The sequence below is a fragment of the Fringilla coelebs genome, assembly GCF_963513975.1.
Source record: "Fringilla coelebs genome assembly, chromosome: 19".
NCBI lineage: Eukaryota > Metazoa > Chordata > Aves > Passeriformes > Fringillidae > Fringilla > Fringilla coelebs.
This window is the reverse complement of record NC_140045.1, coordinates 10,115,527-10,133,192: the sequence shown is the minus strand read 5'-3', so window position 1 is coordinate 10,133,192 and position 17,666 is coordinate 10,115,527. Positions and strand designations below refer to the sequence as shown.

Sequence of the window (17,666 nt, the reverse complement as noted above, 5' to 3'; positions counted from 1 at the left end):
TGTGGTAAAAGATCGGCAGTAAAGGCTATTTTGGATTCCTTTAGCCCTTTGCCTGCCAGAGCAGCAGGACCTGCTCAAAAAAACCTTTTCTGTTTACAAAATCTCTGCAGACAGAGGGAAAAAATCCTTAGAGTCAACGAAGCCAAATATTCTGCTCATTTGCACACCCTAATGAGGGCTTCTAGGAGCCATGAAAAGCAAGACCAGGCTTTGATGTCAGCTGGAGAGCAGCTCCCAGCCCCGAGCAGTGCCCAGTGCCAGGATGGAGCCCCAGCTGTGCCCAGGTAGAGGGGTCTGTGAACAGCACAGCCCCCATCACTGGGGAGCAGGAGGTGATGCAGGGCAGCCCGCAGCAACTGAGAACCGGGAGATGATGCAGTGCAGGGTCCCCCCTTCCCTGGGGCTCAGGGACAATGCAGGGCAGGGTCCCCCTTCCCTGGGGCTCAGGGACAATGCAGTGCAGCTCTCCCCGCCCCCACCCCCCCATCTCCGGGGACCAGGGGGGTGATGCAGTGCAGGTTCCTCCATCCCTGGGGATGATGCAATGCAGCCTCCTTCCCAAATCCCTGGGGTTCCTGGGATGGTGCAGCAGAGCCCCCCATCCCCAGAGATCAGAGAACGATGCAGTGCAGCCCCCCATCCCTGAGGATGATGATGCAGTGCAGCCCCCCATCCCTGAGGATGATGATGCAGTGCAGCCCCCCATCCCTGAGGATGATGATGCAGTGCCCCCCAATCCTTGGGGATGATGCAGAGCAGCCCCACACCCCTGGGGTGTCAGAGAACGATGCTGTGCAGCCTGCTATCCCTGAGGATGATGATGCAGTGCAGCCCCCATCCCTGAGGATGATGATGCAATGCCCCCCATCCTTGGGGATAATGCAGAGCAGCCCCACATCCCTGGGGGTCAGAGGAGGATGCAGCCCCCCCATTCCTGGGGTCAGCGGCGCAGCGCAGCCCTCCCCATCCCCGGGGACGATGCAGCCCCCCCATCGCTGGGGGCGATGATACAATCCCCCGTTCCCGGCGATCGGCAGACGATGCAGCCCCCCCGCCCCGGGGCCGGTAACGCAGCCCCCGCCCCCGCCCCTCCCTCGCCCCCGGTCCCGCCCCGGCCCCGCCCTCCAACTCGCCCCGCCCCTATGTGGGCGTGCCCTGTGGTCACTGTGGGCGTGTCCCCATCTAGCCCCGCCCCTGGGCCGTTACTTGCCGCCCCTCCCCTGCCCTCCCCCTCCTGCCAGCCGCGCGCTCCCGCTCACCGGCGCCATGGCGGAACAGCCCGAGGAGGGGGCACCGGCACCGGCGGCACCGGCACCCCCGGCTCCCCCCGCCGCGCTGCCCCTCTCCGCCCCGCCGGGCGGCTCCCAGCGCCTCCTGTTCTCCCACGACCTGGTGTCGGGCCGCTACCGCGGCTCCGTGCGCTTCGGCCTGGTGCGCCTCATCCACGGCGAGGACTCGGAGGAGGACTCTGAGGAGGGCGGGCGCGGGGCCGCGGCCGGCGGCGCCGCCAGCTCGGGCGGCTCCGAGTCGGGAGGCCCTGGGGCCGGCGGGGAGGAGGGCCGCGCCAGCCCGCTGCGGCGGGGCTACGTGCGGGTGCAGTGGTACCCGGAGGGCATCAAGCAGCACGTCAAGGAGACCAAGGTAACCGGGGCGGGGGGCGGCCCGCGGCCTGTACGGGCACGGGTCCCTCCCCGGGGGGCTGGCGCCGGTTGCACGACCGGGGCGCCGCCTTGGAGGCCTCCCGGGGCAGGGCCTGCACGGCCTGCGGGGCTGCGGGGTCGGTGCGTTGGAGGCTCCCGAGGCGGAGGTTGCTGCCCCGTTTCCCCCGTGACGCCCGTCCTCGCCCGCCCGTGCAGCGAGCAGCCGGGCCGGGGAAGGGGGACGGTGTTCTCCAGAGTGTGAAATCCCCTTCCCTCCCTTCATCACGCTCCCTCTGGCAGCCCAGCATGGATGCTGCCGCTGCCCTGCGCTGATGGCAAAGCACGACTGCTCTGCTGAGGCAGTGGGGCTTGCTGGCATAAGGAGAAGCGGGCCTGTGAAGGTGATTTGAGCGAACTTCCAGACAGCTCTTACTTGCTGGAGTTGCAGGCCAGTGTCTCAGCCTTTATTGAACAGTGTCGTCACCGCCTGTTTTAGGGGAGTCAGCAGCTGAGCAGGGAAGCCACCCCTGGATAAAGATTCCAGCAGGAAGCAAACACGGTTTGGATCTGCCCTTGTTTACGTGAGCATTTACCCCTTGCTAATGAGTTGCACGTAAATCTGTGGCATCTTAATTATATCTGACGAGCCACAAGGTGTAGGTCTGCCTTGGAATATTCCCACTTCCCAAAGTTGGTGTGGCCTGGGGTTTTAGCCCAGGCTGACTGACAGTTCAGAGACAAAAGCGGGCGAGGGGGGCACTGTGATAGAGCACAAAGGGGCTGCCAGGGATGGGCGTTGCACTGAGCAGAACGGGTGCCTGCACTGTCCCTGCAGGCTCCCCCTGCTCCTCTGGGCTGGCAGTGGAAAGCAGGAGGCTTCTGGAGAGCCGTCTGCTTTGCTGGTCCAGAAACGGCCCTACACGCTGCAGGAGAGAGGGGAGACTGAGAGGAAGAAAGGTGTGTTGCAGTCTTAAAGGCATCGCTAGGATTGCCAGTGCTACAGAATGAGCTAAATTTAGGTGGTAGTGTCATTAGACACGTGACTGCTTGGAGATAAGGAAAACGAAAACAGGTATTCTGAAAAGATAGTGCTACATGATGTATTTCTACCTTAAAAAAAAAACCAAAAACCTCTTTTCTCTAGAAAAACTCCCTAATTCAATCACTGCAGCCTTCCAGTAAAATCTTCATGTGTTGTTACAGCAAAAATTTCTCCCAAGTTGAGTTTGGTTTTCAGCATCTAAACAAAGCCGCCTCCGTTTGGGTGAGTAAACATGGATTTAGTTGGTGCTGTTGGGTTCCTAAAGCCAGAAGTATTAGCTCTGACTTCAGTCACTTGGTAACTGCACCCACTGCAGTGTTAGAAAAAGCTGGACTGAGGAGGATCAGAAATCAAAGACACTTATGTAAATAAACAGTCTGTCTGTTTTCCCTTTTAGTGCTGCTGCACTTGTGTAGGTGCCTTTACCACTCGGGTAATGGACCCTGGGGAGAAATTTCCTGAGTGCTAGAGAAATTTAGGTGTACTTCTATTGATTTTTTTTTTTTTTTTTGGAAAGCTGCCCACTAACCAAATTGAGAGGCATTGTGTACAGTCTGCACTGCAGTTTGGGGTTGCTGAAAACAAACCTGACGCCACTAGGAACATGCAGTGGGACTGATCATGGTTTTGTGGTTATAATTGGGTTTTTTAGCTGTCTGCTGACCCAGCCTCTTTTGGGTTCCACTGATGTGTGAGAACCAGCCAGGTAAGCCTGACAAACTTGTCACTGTCCATGCTGGTACAAACCATAGGCAATATATAGTTATCCTGGGTCTAAAGTTTGTTGGCTTTTTGGGGCTGTTGCCTTCAGGTACATCTTTTAGCTGTGCTTGACTCTCTAGCATCTTTGACTGTGAGAGTCTTGTTTGAGGTCTTTAAAACATTAACCTGTCCTGGTGACAGCTGAGCCCTGGGCTCCAGAAGGATGCTTGTTGCACTCTTTTATTTCCCTTAAATCTGAAAAGGGCAGAGGGTAAAGGTGCTCTTGGGGCAGGGTTTTCGTGTGCCTATTTAGTGTATCAGATCCTGATTCCACACAGAAGGCTGGCTGCCTGTCTACCTCCTGTTTGTCAGGTGCTTCAGGATCTGGAAATCCTGGTGTGTGTATTGGATAGAGTGAGTGTTTAACCCAGGGAGAAATAAATCTGTTGGAAATTTTGACTCCAGTGAAACAGCACCTTTGGCTTCCAGGGCAAAGGTCAAAATCAGCTTTCTGTACCCAATTAATAATCCTCAAGCTTTCCTGTATTTTCTTGGGCAGTTTGGGGTTTTTTCTTGGACAGTAATTTTTGCTGTTGCTCCTGGAAGTTCAACACTTGCTGTTGCTCTTTCAAGTGGCAGAAGCTCTTTTAAGTGGTAGAATGCCACTTAAAACCAGGCACACAATTACTGATATTAGTCAGTAATAGAAACTTTCTCTTGAGATAGAGCTTAGCAGTTGGTGCAAAACCCCACCAGCTCCTCCAAAAATTGTATATGTGAGCACATTCCTGCCTTTGGTTCCACTGTTGATAGTCATTAGCAGCATAACAATGATGAGAATAAAAAGAGCCAGAATTTCTTTCTCTCTGGCTTCAAGTGCTCCTTTCCTGCTCTCCATGTCCATATCACCCATTTAAGACACAGGGAAATCACTGTTACTGAATATTGTAAAACCTAAGCAGACCTGGAATGAGAAAGTTTTCCCTTTCCAAATATATTTTCAAGCCTTCCATGTCTTGTCTGACCCAACAAATCTGCAGAGCAGTTCCTCTGGCTGGCTAAAGCCATATCTCTGGAGGTAATTTGGAAGGCAGGTTTGGAAGTACTATGAACTGCTCTGAACACCTGATGCTTTTTCTGAACACCTGATGCTTTTTTTAATAAATGATCAGGAGTTCTTGGGACCCAGCTGAATTTTAATTTCAGGATCTCTCCGCTGTAGTTCATCATTCCTGCTACACACTTGAGCTGCCTTTGGGAACTTTATGGGAATGCTTGGACATACTAGGTGTCAGGCTCTGGGGACTTTAGAATGCTGCTGCCCTTCCTCCTGCCTCTCCCCTGAAAGCCTCAGAGCTCTCTGTGACCTTTCATTTTCATAAAGCCTGGGCAAGGCAGATCAGCCTCTTGTGCAGCTGGAGGAAATGGAAAGTGCAGGTGTTGTGTTTCAGCACCTTATCTGAAGGCCTTCAGCCAGCCAGGCCTCCAGAATTCCCTGGGCCTGCCTCTGGGAGTGAGGGCTTGGTGTGATGCTGTGATGCACTGGCAGTGCTGGGTGATGTGTAGGGACCATTGGGGGACTCCAGGTTTGCTCTAAGAGTCCAGGTGCAATTTTAAAAAAGTTTTTCACAGCCTCTTTTGTAAGGTCCAGAATATGATTTAGTTTGGGTGGCTCTCTTACCTCATTCAACTTTGCTTTGGAAACAGATTCAAACTATCAGGACTCCTCAGACATAAGCTGGTGGCTGATAAACTCATTATCTAGAAATTATCTGATGTTATCTCCAAAAGGCTCTCCATGAATTCAGCTCTGCTTCATCCCACACAGACTTTCTGTTCTTTTCTACCCTTTGCTCCTGTAATTTCCTGACCTCAGATATTGGGTCATGGATCTAATACAAGGTTACAGGAGGAATTCCTGAAGATCCTCAAGGTCTGTGTTTTCCCTCTGTCCTTTCACAGCCACTCTGAGCCCTCACTGCTGGGAACACAGCCCACCAGCATGTGCCCTTCAGATGTTAATCCTGGCTAGTGACTCTGCAACTTATTTACAACTGAAGCATGAAAACAGCCTTAAAAATCTTTTCTCTTCAAACCTGGTGAGGTGTTGGCCATCTGGAAGTGCAGTGATGCAGTGTGGGTACATTGAGCAAGTGAAGAGGGATAGCAGGATCCTCTTTGGGGCTGTGAGGAAATGCTGGCCACAGAGCCAAACTCTGGTGTTGCAGCACACAAATCCCATGGCCATAAACTATTAACAGTGGGTTTTACTGCGCGAGGAAGCTCTATCTTACCCTCTTCTTGCATCTGACATTTCAGTTAGTCTCCCAGGGGGGTTCTTTGAAACCACCTGATGTTTGTAGCTGTTAGAGACAGAAGACAAAAGGCTTACTGGAATTTTTGCAGTTCTGCATAATATAGAACCAATTAATGTGTGACCTTTGGATGCTGTGGGTATCCATTGCAAGGTTAGGTACCCTTGGGTCAATTCCCCATTTTACTTTGATTTGTTTGGCTCTTGTGATATAGACTTGGGGATCATCATTAATATTTTACTGCAAAAGCGGAATCCGGCACAATTCACAGTGTGGAAGTCTCAGGAGTGCTAAATATTGTACATTGTTACTGCTTTGTGTACTGTGTGCAGAGTGAATTGGTAATTCAGGAGTTGAAAGTGGCCATCTGGGCTAAGCCATTTATTATAATTATTCCAAATGTAGACAGGAGTGTTATTTTTAAAATGAGCGAAGCTTGTCCTCAAGCAAGCAGCGTTTGTGATGTGCTCTCTTCCAAGGTGTGCTCCCTTTCAATGTGCTGCTGTAGCTTAAAAAAACCCCAAACTAAATTAGTAATGCTTTTAGGACTAGTAAACAAACTAATGTGCACTAAAAGCTTTAGAAGGAATCAATCGATGCCCGTGACAGGCTCTGAAATACCTGTGTGGGTGAGACATTTTACTGCAGCTTTCTCATACAAATTTATTTGCTGATGCGATGCAGCTCCAGCGCAGACTTTGGCAAAAAAAGGGACTTTAGGCAATTTTATAAAGTTTCTTTTTTGGCTGAAGATTCCTTATTGAAGTTAAGTAGCAGCAGCTTTGACAAATGCTTGAAATGTTTTTTGGGACAAGGTCTTGCTTGCCTATGGCAGCTGTCCTTAGCTCTTCTCCTCTCATCAGAGGAAAGGCATTATTTTTAATGTTCAACATCTGTGTTGGTGTGGGAAATAATTGGTATTTGGAAAGCTAAAAGCCTCTTCTCCTTTGACTGTTTAATTGCTTGGGGGATTTCAAAGGCTCAGAAGGTGATGACACCTTCCTAAATGCTACTTAGGAAAACCCTGCCTCATTTTTTCCATTCTGCTGTTACCTCCCACCATGTGCAGGGTCTTTGCCCAAAGGGACCTGTGTTTAGGTCATCCTGAGTACAGGAGCTGATAATTTGAGCTGAAATCCTTGTGCTTCCTTTTGAGGTTGGCAGTCCTGACTTTCCTGGAGCTGAGATGTGAGATGATGGCTCAGCCTCTGCATTTTACACAATTCTCCAGAGTACTTGACCTGTAACTCAGCTCAGGCTCCACCTTGTGTAGCTGGTGTGTCCCATTCCTGAGACCTTTAGACCTGTGGCAAGGTAGAAGAATGCTGACTCCTAGGAGAGAAGAAAACCCATGGTAATGTTTGGGCTTTCTTCCATTTGCTTTGAGGCTGCTAAATAGAAATGTGCATATTTATGTCTGAATCAAAAATATTCTGCTAACTTGAATTTGTGAAGTTAAGCAAAGGTGAGTTTCTCTTAATGACAGTGTCCTGGGATTCTGATAAGTTTTTTTCTTTCTGAATGTTAAATGTTTCTGTGAAGGGAGCAGGAAACTTTGAGGGGTAATGATTGTTAGGGATGATTAAAAACATCAAATACTCTGAACAGCATGTGGTTTTGACAGTAAAGATGCTAGGGATTGCTGGTTACTGTAATAGCTGCAGCACTTTCAAATGTGCCTGAGTTTCAAGTTGACTCGTGTCTTTTTAGCTTTAATTCTGTTTCTGGTCTGTGCTGACTGATTTTTAGAAGATCCTGTGCCTGTGGTGGTACAGAGTACACACAGCCCAGTTTGGTGGAAACTAAGAGACTTGGATGCATTTCTGGATAGAAAGCTTCTCTTCCTGTGCATTTCAGGTTATTGCTACCTCCCATGTGTCTGACTCACTTCTGGCCAAAAGAAAGGGCTGGAGGCATGTGTCTGCTGTACTTTCTGCCCTGTGTTTGGGAGCACTTGGACCAGTCTATGGAAGAGACACGAGGAAATTGTGAACATTTATTTGGCTCATATCTTTGTGTGTGTTGTAGATGGAAACAAATATGGTGGTGCTGGATGTGAATTTGGTAACTGTTGGACATGTGCATGTGCAGGAGAGGTAAGGGGAAGGACAGATGATGTTTTCTTTGTTTTCTGCCCTTAATTGTATTAGGGTTTAGAGCAACTTAATGGAGAGACAGATCCAATAAGTACCTGCAGATGGAATTTCCTCCTCCCACAGAATGACCTGTAGGTCAAGGCCAAAAGGTTGAGGTGGGTTGAGGGTGGGTGGATTTGAAGACTAAGAAATCTGTACCTCTGTACATGTTTTGGGTTGCTTTTTAAAGAATTGCATCACTTTTATGCTTTGTTCAGCCTTCTCCATCAGTCAAGGTGCAGGTTGTACCAGAGAAGCTCTGTCTGCAGGGAGCTGCAGTTCAGTTAAGGTTACTGGGAAGACTTAAGCTAAATAGCATTGATGCTTCTGTGCTGTGAGATAGGAGCGTGGAGCTGCTGACCTGCTGGTCTAAAATTTAACAAATGAATAGTTCATGTGTGGAAGTGGTGTCTTAGACCAGTATCTGGATGAGCCTCTGTAGTTTTGGTGGGTTTTTAGATTTGCTTGCTGTGTTAGCTCCTGGCATACAGGTTGCTTGGATATACAAGGTGAAAGCCAAGATAGAAAATGCTTTTTGTGCACATATGCTGAGATCTTGAAAGTGGGACGCATCAAGCTACACCATAAATAATCTGTCCAGTTTTTCAAAGGGTTTGAGCAACCATCTCCCTGATGATGTATGTTGGATGCTCTAGATAGGTAGGCTTCTTTGAGATTGCAGAGCTGAGTTTTTTCCATGCTTTTGCCATTGTGTTTAAAATCATGACATCTGTTTCTTTCCTCAACAGCTGGTGCTGCTGCTTTCTTTGTGAAAGAATGGGCAGTGTGGAGGCTGTTGGCAGGAGGTGAGACCAAGGACTGGCAGCAGAGCAGGCCAGGAGAGGACACAAGAGCCCTTGGTGCCTTACTATAGCTTCCAGGCCAGGAAAAATTAAATTCACAGGAGTACATTAGGAACAAGGAAACCATGCTCAGCTTGCATTTGCTGTGGTATCACTTCACAGCCTCTGGTTACAGCCTCTTGAGTTGAAGAGAAACTGCACAGCCATACCCTTGGTCCATTAAGCAGGATTGGTTTTGTACAGTGAAACTGCAGCAGTGGTACCGTGTGGTTCTGTATTCAGCACACATCAGACACAGTCTCAGTGGTTTGCACTTACTGCTGCCTGTAAAACCTTTAGCTTTTCTGCTTGTGAGGGGTTTGGAGACAGACAAGTGAAGAGGGCTATTTAATCACCAGCTGAAAAGATGAGGAGCTTAAGGCTTTTAACTATTTTTCTTAGCCTGGAGCTGGGAGTTCTGGTACCTTATTCCTGTGGAATTGACTGGGTACAGTTGTCATTTGTCAGTGGATGATGAATCTTCTGCTCAGTAAAATACACTAATAGGGTGAGCTGGAATTAGTTCCATCATGACTGATTTATTTTTTACCTACTTTTGAAAGGATAGAACTTCTTTGAGAATAAAAGAACTTTGCGTATGAATCATTTGGGTGTAAGAAACGGTGCTGCTTTTCTGCTGATAAAGGATACTTAGCAAATAAGTAGCACTTTTCATCTTCAAAGCATTTCCTGGGCTCTGATGTGGCAGTGGGTGTTGGAAAGGTGACAAAATCTCTCCCCTCAGGTGACTCTGGGTAAGACAGCAGCATTAGTGCTGCCAGGTGGTGTTTTCCTGGTGTGTGCTCAGTGCTTTCTCTATTTGACCATTTCCAGGACTCAAGAGCATGACCTGGCTGCTGAGTGGAAAAACTTTTTGACATTCTTCAGTGCAATTACAGCTAGAGATTTGTCTGGGAAAATTACTCTCAGGCAGAGCCACAAAACATTGGTTATTTGGTGTATGTGTGAAATTGGATGCTTGGAAACTCACCATTTGGCATTGAGTAACTCAAGTTTGATTTGGTTTCACTTATGTGAGGAGCTAAACTGAGTAACCCTGTGTTTTAAAAGTTAGTTTAGGTTTAAATCTAATGAGCTGGAGGTTTTGCAAGGCTGGATGAAAAGTGTAGTCAGTGAAGAATAGCCAAGATGAACTCTTAGGTTAGTTTGTAGTGGTGTTTCTAGAATCAAGTGGGTGTTTCAGACCCCTTGGCTCAAGATCTGTTGTTAGAGAGCTGGTCCTAGATCTCAGTCCTCAGTGAAATTGTTGGCAGCAGCTGTACAGAAACAGTTGGAGCTTGAGTAGTACTGATCACCCAGGAGCCTTTGGATTTTCATTTACCCTAAAATGGCTCTTCTGCTTTACCTGCTGCTGGACAGGGGTTGTGGGTGTCAGAGTGTGAGGGGCTGCTGCCCTTCCCAAGTGTCCAGTGCTGCCTCTGCTCTCTGCCCTCACACCTTTACTTTTCAGTATTTGGAGTGAGTGTGCATGGAGCACTGCTTGTTATTTATTGAGAGTTGATGGCATTTCCAGCAACTTGTCCTTTGGCTTTGCCCTTCAGTCTGCTTTTGAAGATGAAAGTTGGGGTTTTTTCCCTCTTGGAAGGTCGGTTAAGTATCAAATCCATGTGAATAAATCTCATGACTATTGCAAGTAATATTTATGCTTCCATTCAGCCTCTGAGTCCAAGTTGCTTGAAACAACATTAGTCTTGAGACAAAATAGCCACATTTTCTAAATTAAGAGTTACTACACAGTTGGATAACTGGCTGGAAATGATACATCATGAACCTCCTCTTCAGATTTGTTATGTCCTTAGCACATGTAACTTCTGTCAGAAGTCTTTTCTCTGTCCCTATGCTGCAGGTTGTTGAAGTTTTTCTGATTTCCCAAGCTGTGGTACAGCCTTGTCTTAGTGAACTGTCCATGGGTTCAATTTAAAGCAGAAAGTGGGAGCAGGGAAGAGGGAGGAATCTCCATCCTTTGTTTAAAACTTGCTTTTGTGTTTTTTGTTTCTTAAAGTCTGCAGACGTGGATGATTCATTTGCTTCCTGTGAGGGTGGTCTGGCCAACATTTCAAGTGTATTTTAAAGAGCTTGGGAAGCTCTTCCTCGTTGTAGTAGTACATAATCACAGAACTTCCTCGACTGTGCATCTCTGTACATTCCTGAAATACAAGAAAGAAGAGAGCAGCCTCTGGAATGCCCCAGCAGGGAAGGTGACACTGTACAGGAAACACCAGCATTCCTGGCTGCTTAGTTTAGGAAGAAACTTCATGATGGCTTTCTTAATTCTTTAACTGATATTTTTATCATCCTAATGTCAGTGTTGTGAGATCTCACTTTGTGTTAAAATTGTTCAAGCAGATCCAGAGTGTGTCATTTACTCAGTAACTACTTTTTCAGCCACAACATCTGACTTGCACAGCTGATTCGGCTTTTTGGTGCTTTTGACTCTGGGGCCAGAAACTTCCTCTGTTTTGTTTTGTGTGGTGATGGGGATTGTGCTGGTACATGATGGAGAAAAATGTTATTTGGTTCACAAACGAAATCTGCCTTGTAATGATAAAGCAAAGTGCAGAGTGACTTTATTGTAACAAAATGTGTGCTGGGCAGGAACTCCCTGTGAGCAGCCTGGGCTGGTGCTGCTGAGGGCATCACTGCAGGAGCAGCCTGCTCTGTCTCAGAAAAGTTCTATTAAAGAGTTAGCTCTTTGCTTTGATTCCTTGCATTAGGAACCTGTGTCAGTCTGGACGAGAAAAGCTGTAATTTCTAGCACAAACATGCAAACAGCTTACACCCATCTCCTCTAGTAAAAAGCAAATATAACTCCTAAATAGCTGCCTGTCTTTATAAATGTACTATTATGTGCTGAAGCACAATTATTTTCTCCCTTTTCACCTTCAGACTGTACATCACTAAGTTCCTTCCTATAGAGGCTCTTCCCCCACTATTTGTGCAACCCTTGTCCACACTTATTCCAGTTCACACCGGGCTTTCTTCATCAGAGTTCACTCTGCCTGCCCTGATCAGCCTCAAGTACCTTGTTGAATGCTGTTAATCTTTCTTTCCTGAGCCCAAGTGTTAGATGAAAACAATTCCCACACCAGGCACTCTTAGCATTTCACAGGAATATTATGTGGTCTGCTGTTGTGTTTCTTGTTCTGTTGTGGAGCCTAAAGAAAATTTAATTTACGGAAAATAAATATCACCATTGTGGTGATTGCTCTGGTCACTTCAATGAATGTGTAAACTCTTTAGTTAGAAGAGTCTTTCTGGTTTTTTTCAGTGTTGACACTCTGAACTTTGGAAGAAATCCAGGCTGAATTCCTGGCTTCCTCTCAATTGTGCTGTGTTCTTTTTTCTATTCTCACTAACATAATTTAGTACCAAGTTACCATCCATAGGTATTGGTTACCATTTGAAATCTATCTTCTTGTGCACGATGGTTAAAATAATTGTGATTTGAATTTCCTCTTATTTTAGTGTAGTGAATGCAGCCTGAGTGTTGCACTAATTAGTGTACTCTGCTGCTTAATTGGCACTGGGTGCAAACCCAGCAGAGTATTCACACCTCAAGTCTCTCTCACAGGGATGCTTTGGTTTCTTTTGTTAGTGCCCCACGCAGTTGCTTTCTCTTGAGCTCCAGCAGTCTCTGATTGGCATATGTACAGCCATGCAGGACAGCTCTGGAGGAGATGCTCCTCTCTGAGAGCTCCCAAAGTGAAGCTGCAAAAGCAGTTTTTTTCCCTTTTAGTGGTTGTGCCAGATTGGAAACTTGCAGTGCTGGAAACCCAGCCCGTTGGATTTAACCAGCAGTGTTTGTCTTTGGCCATGGTCAGTTGGGTAGAGAGGTCTCATCACCCACCCTACCTCTGATAGTAACCATTGAGTGCACTTTACTCTCCTGATGTCTGAAAGAACCTTAACTTTCTCTTGTGATAATCTCTTCTAATCTGGCAGTGATAAGTGCTTGCTGTCAGGAGAGCTGTGATGAGAAATGAAGGGACTGAAAAATCAGCTTTCAAGGTGGTGTTTGTAGGGCAGATTCCCATCTCTGTGCTTCTGTACCTATGTCTCTGAGTGAGTGTTGTGCTCTGATACTGCTGAGGGCAGCAAACTCAGGGTGGAGAGTTCTTTTCCAGAACTGGGATCTTTGTGGCTGCTTGGTGGTGTTTGGGCTAGCAAGCCATGCTGTAAAAGCATTTATGAGCAATCTTAAGAATTCTGCTGTGTGTCTCCTTTCTCCTTCTTCTTGATGCTGGAAGAATTTGTGATAGTGGCAGCAAGCTGAACTCCCCAGGAGCTGAGGAGTCCATGATACTTGTTTTGGAAAGCAGCCTAAGGAGTCTCTATGAAATGCCAATTGTTCTTGTTAGTGCTGCTAACTTAGCCCAGCTTTAGCACAGTTCAGGTTGCCTGCCTCTGATCTGCGGTGCTGGCAATGCTTGAATAAAACCTTAAAACAAAAGATCAAGGATTAGAGACAAAATGATATTCAGAGCATCATTGTCCAGCCTGTGTATTCAACTGAGCATGGTAAAAAAGACACCAAATTGCAAACTGTAGCTAGGGATAATGGCAGGACAAAGCTCCCAGTCTAAAACACTATTAAATAATTGGTAAGTTGGTTCCAATATTTCAACTATAAGCTTTGTAATTTTTCTCTGAAGCAATAAACTCACCCTAAGCAGAAATAAGTAAGGTAATACACAGAATTAGTAGCACATGAGAGATAGGATGGTGATTTAGAACAATTCAATTCTCTGAATACTGTACCATCACCCAGAGTCTACAACAGCTGTCAGGCCTTGTTTCACAGTGGGGACCCAGAGAACCATTCCTGGGCAAGGTCTCCAAGTTCACTTCAGAAGGGTTCTTTGATATTTGCTAGCTGGGCTCTTGGCTCAGCTGGTTCCTGCTGTGCTGTAAGAGGATCAGGTGCTGCTGCTGTGCACAAAAGTTTGTTGTTGTAGCAGGTTGTTTTTCATAACTTTCTATGGTTTTGATACCATTTGGCTGCTCCCGAGCTCCTGAAGCATTCTTCCCTTTGATTAGGTTTAGTTTTCTCTCCTCACCTGGAGAGACTCAAAGACCCTTTGTCTTCACATCTCTTATCTTTGCTATTTACATTGTTCTCTGAGAATTAAGTGATTCAGGGCAATACCATGTTCATTGCTCTTGAGAGCAGTCCCTACCCTGCTCTGGATGGCTGGCAGAGCATCCATTTGCTCTCTCAATTTTCCAGTTTCATCAGAAAAAGATCCCTAGATATTCTCAAAATGCTTAACTGGTTAATTATGACCATCTAGCCTGGGAGTGTTGGATCTGAATTGAGGAGTGATGTTGAGCTGAGCTTTTAAGTTTTCCTGCTAGAGAAAAACGCTGGCACTTGAGCTAAAATAACATCTCCCCTTCCCCCCCCTCCCCAAATTGCTTTAGGGTGTATAAAATGAAGCAGGATTGTCTGTGTTCTGAAGAAGAATAAAACAAAGGATATTTCTTCTGCTCTCATGGACATGAGGCTCTGGGAGGAACATTGCAAGGTTAGTATGTGCTGTGTGCAGACCTAGTGCAGCTGCTTAAGCTTAGTCTCATCCAAACAGAGCCTTTATCTCCTGCTTTCAAGAAAACCAGGCACCTGCCACGTGCAGCTCCAGTGTGATTTAGCAAAGTGGCAAATCTTCATTAGAGGAAGAGCTTTTAATCAGAAATGACAACATGCAGTCTGTGATTTACACCCAGGCCTCAAGTGATGGGAGAAATCACCCCTCTCAACACCCACCTTGCTATAAATAGCTGTTTTCACTGGGGGCAGGTGCTACTGAAATGTCACTTGGGTGAAATCTGAGTGACATGTTGAGTGTGTGTCTCAGAGCCAAGAGAGGCATTGTCTTTGTGGGGTGTATTGAAATGTGCAGTGTCTGCCAGGAGATGTTGTAATGGTGAGATAGATATCGATCAGAGCTACTCTTGAAGTGTTTTGAAACTCTAATACTTGCTTGAATCATCTCAGTGCTCCATTCACAAAAGCTGCTGTTGTTAAAATGTTACACTGTTAGGTTTGTCTTGGTTTTATCCCACCCTATTCTGCCAGGATAGGGATTTTTTTTCAGGAAACTCTATACTTTTTCAGTTCCCTACTTTTGTGCACATCACAAGGGGTTATTTTCTCCCCATTGTTATGAAAAGAAGTGTTGTTTGAGTGCCCAGACAGTTGGTAACATCTGGCAGTCTGCTTTTTTGGGGGAGTGTTAAATATCTTCACAGTTCTGTTTTTATAATTGTCCTCTGAAAGAGTGAGCCATGGTGACTCTCCCAATGGAATATTCATCTGTCACATGCTGTCTCTGCAGTGTTTTGTGGGACTGTACTTCTGACACTGATGGTTTCTGCAAGAGGAAAATCAGTTTGTCTTGATCCATCCATTCAGCCCTGGAGTGTTTCTTGAACTTTGTGGAAGGGTCTGAGATGGGTACATGTGGTAGAAGAAAAGTAGGATTTGATTGCAAATTGCCATTATTACAGTCACTTTTCAAGATGAACTCTGCCAGTCATCACTTGGTCTTGAGATGAGAGCAGCAACTTCTTTTTAAACTTCATTGATGTCTTTTTTTAAAAGCTACTTTATGGAAAACATCTTTGCTAGATGAAATAGATTTGGGACTTTTGAATTACAGACTTTGATTTTAAGCAGACATCAGATCTTCAGGCTGTTCCATTTCAAAAGGTGTGTGACACTTCAATGCTTTAACACTGAGGCTTCTGAGCACCTCTCTGGAGAACTTGGACACCCAAAGCCCACGGGAGTTCTCCCTGTGTTGTCCTGCTTTTTACTGTCAAGGGGAATTTTAGTGCAGAAGCCTGTGGGTTTTGGCATTGTGGTGACAATGTAGTCCTGAAAAGGATCTGGAGCACAGCTCTGGTGGCAGACTCAAGCACTGATGGGCAAGAGTGTACCACACCTCTGTATAAGTGATTTTTAGTAATTCCTATTTTTGTCTTACCCTCTGTCTCAGCCTGGTCTGCTGACCAAACTGAAAGCTATAAAGAGCTCTGAATTTGGGGCTGAAGCAGCATGTATGTTGTACAGAGTGAGGGTGCCTGCCTGCACACAGCTGGCTTTGGGAGATTTATTTCATTCCTCCAAGGATGGAGAAGTTTGAGTAGATGAGATGCTGAACAGCACCAGGAACCTGAGAAGTGCTGGTGCTGCAGTGAGGGGGTGGATGTCAGAAATGGTGTCTGTGGTGCTGGGTCTCTCAGACCTGCAGAGAGAGGTTCAGGTCTGTCCTGCCTTGGGGAGCCTGGATTTGGATGTGGGCTGGCTGCCAGACCTGCCTGACCACTGCCTTAGTGCAGAGTTCTTTCCACTGACATTTCCCAACCAGCATCTCAGAAGAGCTGAAAAAAGGAAGGTGTTTATACCATGAACAAGGAGAGGATGTGCTTGTTTCCTTCCAATTGCAAGGAACTTTAAGCCTCATCTCTCCTTAGTTTATTCTGTTAGGAGTGACACAGACCAGAGGAAAAATCGTGGGATTTTCTTCATCTGTGATTTTCTTACCCCGCCCCTGGTGATCTCATATCTGTTTAAATCTGAGACCTATTTCTGTGCAACATAATCCTTGTTGTTTTGTGACAGCTTATTGTATGCACATTCTATGTGCATCTGCTGCTCTTAACTGCTTGGTGTGTACCAAAGCAGGAGTTATTTTTACTGCTGTCAGTGTTGTTGAGCTTTGCAGCACTGGGTGTATCCTGCTCTGCATCCATGAAGCAAGCAGCCTTCAGAGGGACCAGGGACTTGTACTGCTACTGGTGATGGAGAGGGCAGAAAAATGATGAGGTTCAGCCTGTAAAAACTGTTGGGTTTCTGAATGTCTGAAATGGGATTGAAAAACATATCTGAAACGAATTCCAATGGGGAGATTGCACTGCTCAAGTGTGTGTTTTCCAAAGGCTGTGGCAGTGAGATGTGTTTTTCTGTCAGTGCTTTTTCTGCCTTTTCTCAGTTCCTCTTGCATTCTGATGGCCTCAGTGTGAGCTGTTGTCCCTGATGCCCTGCTGACAGACTGTGTCCGTGTCCCTGGTGTGCCATGGGGAAGCTCTGAGCAGCTCAGGCTGCAGCTCTGGGGGATTGGCCTGGCTCCCTGGATATGCTGCCCCAGAGCAGCTTTACACAAATTCTCTGTTCTCTTTTTAAATTATCTTTACACAATTCTCTTTTAATTTCTCTTTTGAACTTTCCATGTTTCATTTTTGGTTTCTTGGGGACTTTCTTAGGGTGAGCTGAGTGTGTGTGTTGTGGGGGGTTGGTTTTTGCTAGCTCTGCATTACTGAGGCTGGGTCTTGATAGCAGTTTAAATTTCCCATAACTTTTTAGACACAAGAGTTAGGTATAATCCTTAAATGTGAGTCACTGGTTTGTTTTTTTTTTTTTCTTCTGTATTTTAATGCAGCCCATGAGTCTGCTTTTCTTTGTTGTCTTCACTAATGGCTCACAGTCTCCTTTTTTGTGGAGACAAGAGTTGAGCGTGCTGAGTGCCCCAAAGCTGCCTCCAGAATTTGTCTTCCTCCTCAAATCTGATCTTGACTGCAATTTCTCCAGGAGACAAGCTCTTGTCCACAAGGTAAAGCAACTGGCCAGGCTCACTGAGGGCTTGTGGAGGCTTTGATGTTCATCCATCCCAGTGGTCTCTGGAGCAGAGGATGCCCATCAGATCAGGTTGCAGGTACTGTCTGCCATTATTTGAACCTGGTGGCTTTTTTACCGCTCTCTCGTGGAGCTTCTGTGAGCTGTGTTATCTGAAAAGACATAAGGCCACTCCATCCATCCCTGCTGAACCCTGAAAAAATGCTGGAGCTGATTAAAGAGGCACATTCCCTCTGGAGATGGGGATCCTTTGAGCAAAGGAATGTAGGTCATAGTTAAGTATATAAAATGAAAAGCTTCTCCATTGTAGTGAGCATTTCACCACAATAATCCA

The 17,666-nt window shown here is 46.5% G+C and overlaps 1 protein-coding gene across 1 annotated transcript in view; it reads left to right on the top strand.

Annotated features, from left to right (window-relative positions):
- Nucleotides 1-1,233: 1,233 nt before the first annotated feature.
- Nucleotides 1,234-17,666, top strand: part of UBE2O (ubiquitin conjugating enzyme E2 O) — a 62,634-nt gene continuing 46,201 nt past the window's right edge. The window contains exon 1 of the mRNA XM_084218616.1: nt 1,234-1,641. Coding sequence (XP_084074742.1) covers nt 1,267-1,641 — 375 coding nt within the window. The 5' untranslated portion in view covers nt 1,234-1,266. The remainder of the gene's footprint in view (nt 1,642-17,666) is intronic.